Raw genomic sequence first — 10,516 nt, 5'->3', positions numbered from 1 at the left:
GAGCCATTAACCCCCTGTACTCCATCACGGTCTCTACCCGAGGGGCAGGTTCTATTCCCCGAGGCCTCCTCCCCCTCTTCCCCGAGAAACTGCCACTGCCACAGCCTCAGCCCCTGCAGCCCCTGCAGCCCCAACGGCCGGACCGTGCGGGGCACGGCGGACCGGCGGCGGGCGGAGGCAGCCGGCCGGCAGCGGGGCGGAGCGGAGCGGCGGGGCCGAGCGCAACGGCGGCGCCAGGCCGCGGCCCCGGCGGCAAGGCGGAAGAGGGGCGACGCGGCCCGGGAGGGAAGCTGTCGCCTTCTCAGAGCGACAGCCCCTCGCCGGGCATGTCTCCGCCCGGCTGTGGTCCCGGCGAGGCGGCGGCCAACGTTAGGGAGGAGGCGGAGAGGGACCCGCTGGCCGCCGACCTGCGCTGCAGCCTCTTCGCCGCCGCGCTGATGAGCTACAAGCGGGATTCGGTGCTCAGGCCCTTCCCGGGTGGCTACGCCAGCGGTGACACCAAGGACTTCGCGGGGCTGGTGAGTGCCGGTGCCCCGGGCCCGGGGAGCGGGGCTGTGTCGGAACGGGGAATACCGCGTGGTGCCTCGGGAAAGGGCCGTGGGAGGGCCGGCTGCTGGCGGAGCGCAGGCCGAGCGTGCCGGCGCCGTGCTGGGGCAGAAGCGGGACGAGGGGAGGGCAGCAGTGCTTCAGGGTTAGGAGTAGAGCAGAATTAATTCTTTATCCGGTCAAGGAACCCAGGTTTTAAAGCACATTTGAGATTCTGACCTAGAAACCCACCCATCCGTGGAAGCTTACTAACACTGTGCTGGGACACGAAGTGTTTGAAGAGCTTGCCCGCAGTGAAATTGACATTGGTTTTGAAGGGTTTGTATTTGCCATGACCTGAACACCTGTGTTTATCCCACTGCAGATGCTACACTGTGATGGGCTGTTTTCTTTCAGGAACTTGTTTCATTATTCCTTACAGACAATGTTGGTAAACACGAATACTTGTCTGGTGTTTGTTTTTAAGGAGAAGTGAGAAACTTTCCCACAATGGATACAAATGTTTCTATCTCAGAGTAGAAATTGCTCTTCAGTTTACAATCTTTCAGGGTGAAATATTGTTTTGTTTTCACTAGAGGTCTCTGTTCAGTCATAGTGAAAAGGAGCTTGTCCTGAATGCCTGTCTTGTTAGCTTGCAGATACCAACGCTCTACCAAGCTTGAAAGAACTGCTGGAGTCTGTGCCAAAAACAGAAAAAAGGACCTGGGATTTGTTTAGTTGGATTTTATCATCAAAGGTCTTCGTGATACAGAGTGCTAAGAAACAAGAGGTAAGTTTAGAATTCTGAAAGTCTTGATTAGAATTTTGTCTTTAAAGCAAACTTACACTTCAAGGAGTATTCCCTCCTGACAGAAGTTATTTGGTTGATGAGAGAGCTTGACAGGTCAGCGTGAATGCAGCTCTACTCTGTATCTAGAGAGGATTGGTTGTTTTGGTTTTGAAACAAACTTTTCAGGAAGAGCAGCTGGAAAAAATAGTTGTCACTGCCAGTAGTTGATAATGGGCAGTGATTGCAGTTGGATGCTCCAATTAACACAGCATGTACAGGCATGTTCTAGACCACAGTAGTCCAGCTCAAGTATCATAGAGCTAGATCCTGCTTCTGCCTGAGAAAGACAGCTTTATGTTTCTGCATGCTGCCCCACAAATGGGAAGATTGAGAGCTACTGAGGTACTTCTGTAACAAGGGTCAAAATAGTTGCAGAGATTAGCAGCAGGATGAAAAGAACTTCTCTTTTCACTTTTGTTCCTCTTCCAAGATCAGCTGATGAATATATTGTCTTAGTAGCCAAAGTAGAATTGTGATATTGTCCTTACATCAGTTGACTCATAATCACAATTCAGTTTGGTTTGTTTGTTGGCTTGGTTTTTTGGTGGTGGTGGGTTTTTTTTCTGGAAAGAAGAATTAGGGTATAGCTTTGATAGCAAGGAACTGTCAGAATTTTGACTGTCTGCTTACTCCTGGCTTGTGACAGTATTGAATTCTAACACAGAAAGCATAATCAAAACACATAGAGCTGTATGAAAGACTGAGGGACAGGAAGCAGAATTTCCAGTGAGTAATCTAACCCCATAACCCAACACTCATATTCCTCCTGTTTTTAAGTACAAGAAGATCCAGGAACTCACAGGGCTGTCTGGGGCCACAGTTCCTGCTCCAGACTACCTCTTTGAGATTGTGTATTGCAATCAAATGAACACCAAGTTTGCTGAGACCAAGGGAAAGAGGGACCTCATCTATGCCTTCCATGGGAGCCGCCTGGAGAACTTCCATTCCATACTTCACAACGGCCTACACTGCCATTTGAACAGGGTGAGGCTCCTTGTACTTGTACCATCTTCTGTTGGTCACTTGCAGATAGTGACACTTCTTAAAAATAGGCCCAAATTCCTTTAGGGGCATGAAATGTGCTGATGGTCTTTTACTGCTGTTTTCACTTCAGTGTGGGCCTTTGTGGATGGCTGTGTTGACTTTTCTAGTGCAGCCTGAGGGTAAAAGCTGGAAGTAGCACAAAACCCTTTTTCTCCAGCGTAACAAATTATCTTTTGCTTCTTTGTGAGGAAGTTTAATGCCTCTGAAAATGCTGGCCTGACAGTCTGCAGCTGCAAAGTGTCTGTGCAGGGTAGTGATCCATGCTGTGCAGAGATTCTCTCTTTCTGCTTCACTTCAACTTTAGGTCAACTAAGATGCATATAGAGCCTTCTTTAGATGGCCTAGTCAAGGGTGACATCCTGGATTTGTACCTCTTCCAGTTTCAGCAGAAAGGCAGCTGGGACTGCTGGATTCTTGTGTCATCTGTAAAGCAGCTTTGACACAGCAGCTGCTTAACCTTCCAGTCAACTTGCACTATGTTTTCCCCCTACATTCTTTATGAGTAATAAAGGTACAGTGGACTTACTCACTTTCTACAACTACCTGAAAGGAGATTGGAGCAAGGTGGGGGTCAGTCTCTTCTCCCAAGAAACAAGCAATAGGATGAGAATGGTTGGACGTTAGGAACAACTGAGGAAGTGGAGGTTCAGGCTGGACATTAGGAACAATTCCTTCCCTGAAAGAGTTGTCAAGGCCTGGCCCAAGCTGCCCAGGGCAGTGGTGGAGTCCCCATCCCTGGAAGGATTTAAAAGCCATGTTGATGTGGTGTTGAAGGACACTATTTAGTGGTGACCTGGCAGTGCTGTGCTAATGGTTGGGCTTGATGATCTTAAAGGTCTTTTCCAACTAAGGCAATTCTCTGATTCTACAGGATGAATAATTTCAGCTGAATCCTCTGATTCGAAGTTATTAAAACAGTTACATTTGAAAGGAATTTGCAAGTGAAAAGTCCTTCCCTCTTTTCTAGCAAAGCAGGGATTCAAGCACAAGCAGAGCCTTGCCTTGTTTGTGGAGGCAGCCTCAACAAATCAGTGCAGTGCCTCTAACAGCAGTGCAGTCATGTTGATATAAAATACTTAAGCTGGCAAACTCAATCCAAATCCGGGAAAGCATGAATCTGTCCACACCAAGGGCTGTGCCAAGCAGCTAATCTGAGGGATGGGAGAGGACAGCTGCCCCACCCTGAGGAAGTTGTGCCAGGACAAAAAACAGGGCATGGACCAGGCCCAACACAGGTCAGGAAAGCCTTTCTTAGTTTATCTTCAGAAACAGAGCTGCCAGTCTGGAAGTGAAGAACATTTGTACATTGTTCATGGTTTGCAACACAGGATTTTGGCATGTATTTCTGCTCCCTTTCAGACATCCCTGTTTGGTGAAGGTACCTATCTTACCAGTGACCTGAGCCTGGCTCTCCTTTATAGTCCTCATGGCCTTGGATGGCAGCGAAGTGCATTGGGCTCTATCCTGAGCTGTGTAGCTGTTTGTGAGATCATCGACCACCCAGATGTAAAGTGCCAGGTGAAAAAGAAAGGTGAGCATTGCAATAATGACTAGGTGCAGTTCATGTCTCACTTAGCACTTCTCCTCTTTCAGCTGAGTGCATATATCTATCATAAGGATTGGACTTCATGATCTTAAAGGTCTTTTCCAGTCTAGGTAGTTCTGTGTAACCTGTGCAGTATGTGGTACCCTCCAACAGAAACTGGCTGCAGGATCATTTTCCACCTGACCCCTCAAATGCACCACAGCCTCCTTGTCTGTGAAGCTTCTCTTAAAATAGCACATTTAAGGGATAGAAAACATTTTGGTGGCATCTTTTCCCTGCAGCAAGATAAAATCATGTTCCATGATACCTGACCGTTTCACCTGCGGTGGTGGAACAGAAGCATCACCAACATAGCAGTAACAAGCTTGATTAGATGTCTGGGAAGCCTCTGCTCAGATTCTCCTTCTGCTTTGACTTCTTCCTGCTTGCAGGACTCTTCAGTGTTGTTTTTCTTTCCCTGTTAACATGAGCAGCTCTTTAAGTGCTCTGCGGGAGACACGCCTTCTTATCACCCTGGTCTGGGCCATGCTGCCACCCATACCAGGGATGTCTGGGAGTGGTATAGCCTCAAGCAAACTTTTCAGTCTATTCTTAGATGCTTAGGGATTCAGGGGAATACCAAGTCTAGGTCCTTGGTTATCTCATTCCTACCCTTGTGGGGGGGTGGGGGGGTGTTTGGGATGGGGGGGGGTGTGTGGGTTTACTTTTTTGCAGTTATTTGAAGTCAGTGCATCTTTTTTTTTGCTTTTCTGTTCCCCCAAAGGCCTCTTCTTTTCTCTTCCCATTCAGATTCAGAAGAAATAGACAGAAAAAGAGCAAGAGTAAGAAACAGCGAAGGGGGTGATGTACCGCAGAAGTACTTTGTTGTCACAAACAATCAGCTTGTAAGAGTTAAATACTTGCTGGTGTATTCACAGAAACAGCATAGGAGGTAAGAGTTCAGCTGTCTAGAGTGATGAGTATGCTGTAACAGCCAGACAAATATATCTCACTTTTGAAAAACAACAGAAAACAAGCAAGAAAGACACTGCCAGACATTGTTTTTAGCCTGTTTCCCATGGAAATAAGGCTTGTACCAGAACGTTGTCTCTGTCTCACTCTGACACTCCCAGGCTCAGCTAAATCTGCTTTTCACCAGAACCAGATAGCACTTAATATCGTCAAGAGCTCAAATAATCTCTTTGTGGCAGGAAACAGGGTGAAACCCTGACGAGTGGAGCTCATAAAACCAGGGCAGTTTTAGCTCAGCCATTATCTCTCCTAAGTGGCAGCACTCACCCAGCTAATCAACACGTGTGTGCAAGCCAGGCAGTTGCAGCTCCAAACCACAGAGAAAGGTGTGAACATGGGGAGAAAGAACAGGATTCTGCACAGAGAGTTAGGGAGGAAGGATTTGAAATCAGGCTTTGTTAGTTACAGGGACTATGGAACAACTCTCTGCTTTTATTGCATTAGCTTAACCAAGGGCCACAGGAAGGATCAGAGAACTGGCAGACCTTCAGACCATGTGAAGAATGGCTGAGAGAACTGGGTTTGTTCAGCCTTGAGAAGAGAAAGCTTAGGGGATGCCTTATTACCATGCACCAGTACGTGAAGGGTGGCTACCAGTACGATGGAGCCTCCCTTTTTACAAGGAGTCATGGAAAAGACAAGGCATATTGGATACAAGTTACTCCTGGGGAGATTCTGATTGGACTCCAAAAGAAAATTCGTCCCTGTGAGAGCAGTTAGACATTGAAATCATTTCCCAAGGGAAATGATAGATTCCCTTACACTGGACAGTTGTAAGATTGAGCTTGACAGGGTACTGGGCCAGCTCATTTCAACTGCACCATCACCTGGTGATCTTTCAGGTCCCTCCCAGCCTGGTATTCTGTGATTTAAAGTAACATAACCTGGCATACTCTTTGCCCAGATATTTATGCATCTGACAGAATTCCCTGTTCCTTTTTCAGGCCTTCTAGTCAATTGTCCTGGCTTTCCACCCACCGTTTTGCCATCATGATGATGCTGTACCTGCTGCTGCTGCTAGTGATAGGGGCCAGCAACTCGCCCACCGTCGTCTACTACTGGCACAGAATGTTTGACTCGGAGAGATGAGCTTGCCCAACGTAATAAACTCTTCACCACGTGCCTTAATAACAGCCAATCTGCAATGCACTGCATCTCTTCCAGGGCTCTGGAAATAAAGGTGCCTGTCACCTATATATTCTCCTCATGGCATCTTTCCATTTATTCTTATTCCGGTGTTCCTGTGATTCGTGAGGATGCCCAGATGAGAAGGATCACAATGGTGCAGCTTAGCATGAACCAGTTGTTAAGGGTCCATGGGAGAAAGTTATGTAAAATTAATGAAAACTAAGTGTGGAAACACTCAGGTGTAACTATTTTCTGTCAAACTGAGGTCTGTTTGCACAAGTTGGGAAAGAGGACTTCTCTTTACATCAAGCAAGCAACCTGCAGGGAGTCTGAGCAGTTTGGTTTCAGAAGGTAAACACAGTGATGTTTATCATGTACCAGTGCAGATGGGATCACTTTTAGAACTAACTTTGACTTTGGCCATGAATTTTTATATTTGAGCATAATGATTGTAAGAAAACAACAAGAAATAAAACAACAAACAAAATGCAAGAAGTTAAATGGGTTTTAGTATGGATTCTTTCCCCTCTGAAACATCTGCAGGGTTTGTGCTCTTGTCTGCAGTCACTGTGCAGATTAGACAAGCTCCAGCCCTTTAGCATCAATACTAAGTAGGGGCTATTCCTATCAAACTTCTGTCTTCTGCACCAAGAAGAGGGAGGGTGAAGGTTCCTGTTATGCTGCCACCTGACAGGCTTTTGGGAGTTGGGGCTGCCTAGGTTTGGGATCTGGTTTGGAATTTTTTCTTGTATTGATTGTTTTCAGCCTCCCTTTACAGGCAAATGGACTAACCAGCAGTTACGTGCCAAATATCTCCTGAAACACTTGGAAATGGAGTAAAATGGCAGCAGAACTGGTAGGGTTGTATTTTATGCCTGTGAAGGTTCATAGTTCAGTTAATTTTGTGTACACTTCACATGGGCCTCCATATGACAACCTGTGCCCAGGTTATCCTGCCCTTTACTATGCCCTAGTGAGGCCACATTTGGAGTGCTGTGTCCAGTTGTGGGATTCGCAGTTCAAGAGAGACAAGGAACTACTGGAGAGAGTCAGCAGAGGCTACAAAGATGCTGAGGGGACTGGAGCATCTCTGTGAGGAGGAAGGGCTGAGAGACCTGGGGCTGTTTAACATGTGGAAGGGTAGTCTGAGAGGGGATCTGATCAATGCTGAGTAAGAGCTAAAAGGTGGAGGGCAAGAGGATGGGGCCAGACTCTTTCTGGTGTCCTCAGCAACAGGACGAGGGGCAACAGGCACAAACTGTAATGCAAGAAGTTTCACCTAAACACAAGGAAAAACCTCTTTGCTGTGAGGATGCTGGAGCCTTGGAGCAGGCTGCCCAGAGAGACTGTGGAGTCTGCTTCTCTGGAGAGATTCACAACCCACCTGGACATTATGATCCTGGGCAACCTGCTCTTTGCCTTGACAGGGAGATTGGAGGGGATGGTCCCCAGAGGGCCCTTCCACCCCCCACCACCCTGGGATTCTGTGATTACAGAAATTCTACTGCTTGTGACGTGCTTTGGCTTAATGCTGCTGTGGAAAACAACAGCAGCTCTGTTTTCTAATCTTGAATAAGGGTGTTTTGAGGGTCTGTTTTGAAACACATACCGGTGTGTGCAAGTTAATTGTGCAACATAAACAGGTCAAGTCTCACCCTCCTGTCTAAGTCCTTTACATTTGCTACTGTTACGAACGACCTGCAACTAACAGACCAAAGAAGGAGCAAAGAGCTGTTGTGTCATTATTGACTGGGCATGGGATAAACCTGTCCCAGCCCTTTCCCTCCCAAATATTCTATCATTCTGTCATATAGATGGGAAATAAAATTCAGCATAGTCATTCTCTTATTCTTTTCCAGCTGTACAGTGCTGTAAATACTTCCCAAAAACCACAGGAATGATTGAACCCCCTTCATGAATGGTGAACAATTGGACTCAATGATCTTAAAGATCTCTTCCAACCAAAACATTTCAGTGATGCAGAGCCCAGGGATTCCATGCAAAGAAAAGGTAGCTGTGTGCCACCATTCAGGCTTGCTGCCTAGCTTTTGGTTATAGGCTTGATAAACACAGGGGTTTATTGCACAGTGAACCCTAACCACACAAAACCCCCAGAAATCTCATCATTTATTTCCAGCAAATGAGTCTGTGATTACTATCTTACTCATTAAATATTTCAAAGGAAAAAAACATAATATATATAATTATTATTTTCCTCTTGTGTTGCTCTGGTACCTAATTGCCAGAAATAATGACCTGGTAATCAGGTTTTTCTAGCTCAAGGCTGAGAACTAGTTGGTTTACAGCAGCCCCTCTTGGTGGATGGAGCTGGAGGCATTTATTACAGTTAATTTTGCTGTCAGAACAAATTTATGTATTCACCCTACAGCCTGCACAACAAGAGCATTATGATCCAATTCCCCATTGCCTTTTACAGCCCGTTAATAATGCTCACACTGCATTGCCTCAGCCCACGAAATGTATGTGCTAATTATGGTGTTGATTTGCAATTAAAGTCTACAGAAACTAACTATTTGTTGCACAACAGCTTTGACAACTTTGTAGTACTTTACTCCTCGATAATCCAATGCAGCAACTTGGGGTTTGAGACCGGTGTGGGCTTCCTGGCAATAGTTGTCCCTTTTTCGTCCACCTGCACAACTGAAAAGTGGTTGCAGGGAGGTGGGGATGAGCTGCTTCTCCCTAGTAGCAAGTGATAGGATGAGAAGAAATGGTCTCCAGTCACACCAGTGGAGGTTTAGGTCAGATATTAGAAGAAACTTCTTCACTGAAGGGATTCTCAAAACAGGCTCCCCAAGGAGGTGGTTGAATCCCCATTCCCAGAGGTGTTTAAAAGAAGAAGAGCTGTGATGCTGAGGGATGTACCTTAGTACCATTAGAGAATGGATTGACCTGATGATCTTAAAGGTCTTTTCCAGCCCCAAAAGATCCTGTTGTTCCATCTATGTGCCCATTTAGGATAGAACCACCCAGAAAATGCATAGGTGTTGGATGCTGTCAAAAGGATATTTTGTTGTTGAAAAGCTTGTATGTCTACAAACATCCTTTAGAAGCTGTGGGGAAGCATTTGGAAAAGGAGAATATTGGGCAGCAGTTGTGGGATGTCTGTTTGCACCACAGGAAATGGCACAAACTTAGGATCTGCAAGTGGAAAGGAGCAGATGGGGAGGAAGGCAACAGGGTTTTGAGCCTCTCCTCTCAGAGTTTCTTTGCGCAGAAAGGTTTCTGAAGAGTAAGCAAAGGAACAGATGCAAGACCCAGTCATCAGCTGTCTCCTGATATCTGTCTGGGTCCTTATTTGGCTCTAAGCCACTCAGCTGAGCTCTTTTCCGAAGCATGGGGCAACGGTATCTGTGCAGGTAGCTGGTTTCTGAGCTGATCTTGTGCACCAGCTGCTCCAGAGTGAAAAGCATTGCAGGGGCTCTCCTGGCAGATGTACACAGTCCAGCACTGCAATGCAATCAGCAGGTATCAAAGGGAAAGAATCAGCTTTTCCTGTTTTGAACAGTTTAAATAGACCCACAAGAAAGAGCTGGCTGCAGGTAGGGGCTGAGACCTGAGGGACATGACTCAAGTGCAGCTTGGAGGGCTTGCAGCCCTGTCTCTCATGCTCCCAGACCTGTTGGAATGCTGGGCACAGCCTCCTGAGTGCTTCAGCTCCACATCTGTGCAGCGAGGTAATGCTGTCTTCAAAGGCAATGAGAAAATAAATACATTTAAGGTGCTCAACATTCTACCTTAGCAGGCCAGCAAAATACTTAATATCCTGCTGCCAGGCTTGTTTGCTGTGCTGCCTGCTGAGTTCAGCATGTGTTTCCCAACGCGGCAAGAGGCGGTCGGCGGAATTAATGCGAGCATTGTGCTGAGTAACTAACAATATTATGAATTAACCCCAGGTTCACAGTAACCTCTGCAGCCACTCCTGTGGCTCTTTGAACGTGCATGGGCCTATAAAAATGCTAATGGGGGAACGAAGCAGAATTTCCTCCCCCTCTGCCCCGCCCCCCCCCAACAAAGCCCTGCTGTGTCTGAAGCAGGCAGCCCAGGGCGAGGTCGAGGAGTTGTAAGATATAGAGCTACCTGTGCTCATTATGGTGTTTGTCACATCAGCGTGGTGAACACTCCTGAGTCAGACGAAGCTGATCCTGCTGTGGCTGCAGCTGGTGTTTCCCAAACAGATTTTTGGGGAAGCGAGAGAATTTTCTTCCCATAAAGGGAAAGAGAATCATAGAATGGTTTAGGTTGGAAGGGACATTTAAAAGTCATCTACTTCACCCCTACCCTGCACTCAGCAGGAACATCTGCAACTAGATCAGATTGCTCAGAGCCCTAAACAGCCTGATCTGGAATGGTTCCAGGGATGGGGCATTTCCCAGCTCTCAGGGCAAACT

General features: G+C 46.8%; 1 protein-coding gene across 2 annotated transcripts; it reads left to right on the top strand.

Moving 5' to 3' along the window:
* The first annotated feature begins 203 nt into the window (after positions 1-203).
* PARP16 (poly(ADP-ribose) polymerase family member 16) lies at positions 204-7,222 on the top strand. 2 transcript variants are annotated; one of them, XM_009903946.2, is made up of 6 exons: positions 204-518; positions 1,178-1,315; positions 2,153-2,359; positions 3,779-3,950; positions 4,755-4,896; positions 5,921-7,222. In XM_009903946.2, exons 1-6 carry the CDS (start codon positions 327-329, stop codon positions 6,063-6,065), a joined length of 996 nt encoding a protein of 331 aa, XP_009902248.2. In that variant the 5' UTR covers positions 204-326; the 3' UTR covers positions 6,066-7,222. The 2 variants fall into 2 exon arrangements, with proteins under 2 accessions (XP_009902248.2, XP_054025112.1); XM_054169137.1 differs by lacking the exon at positions 2,153-2,359.
* The last annotated feature ends 3,294 nt before the right edge of the window (positions 7,223-10,516 follow it).

Source organism: Dryobates pubescens, chromosome 17 (genome assembly GCF_014839835.1).
Source record: "Dryobates pubescens isolate bDryPub1 chromosome 17, bDryPub1.pri, whole genome shotgun sequence".
Taxonomy (NCBI): domain Eukaryota; kingdom Metazoa; phylum Chordata; class Aves; order Piciformes; family Picidae; genus Dryobates; species Dryobates pubescens.
The sequence above is the reverse complement of the archived record's forward strand: the minus strand, read 5'-3'. Positions and strand labels throughout refer to the sequence as shown.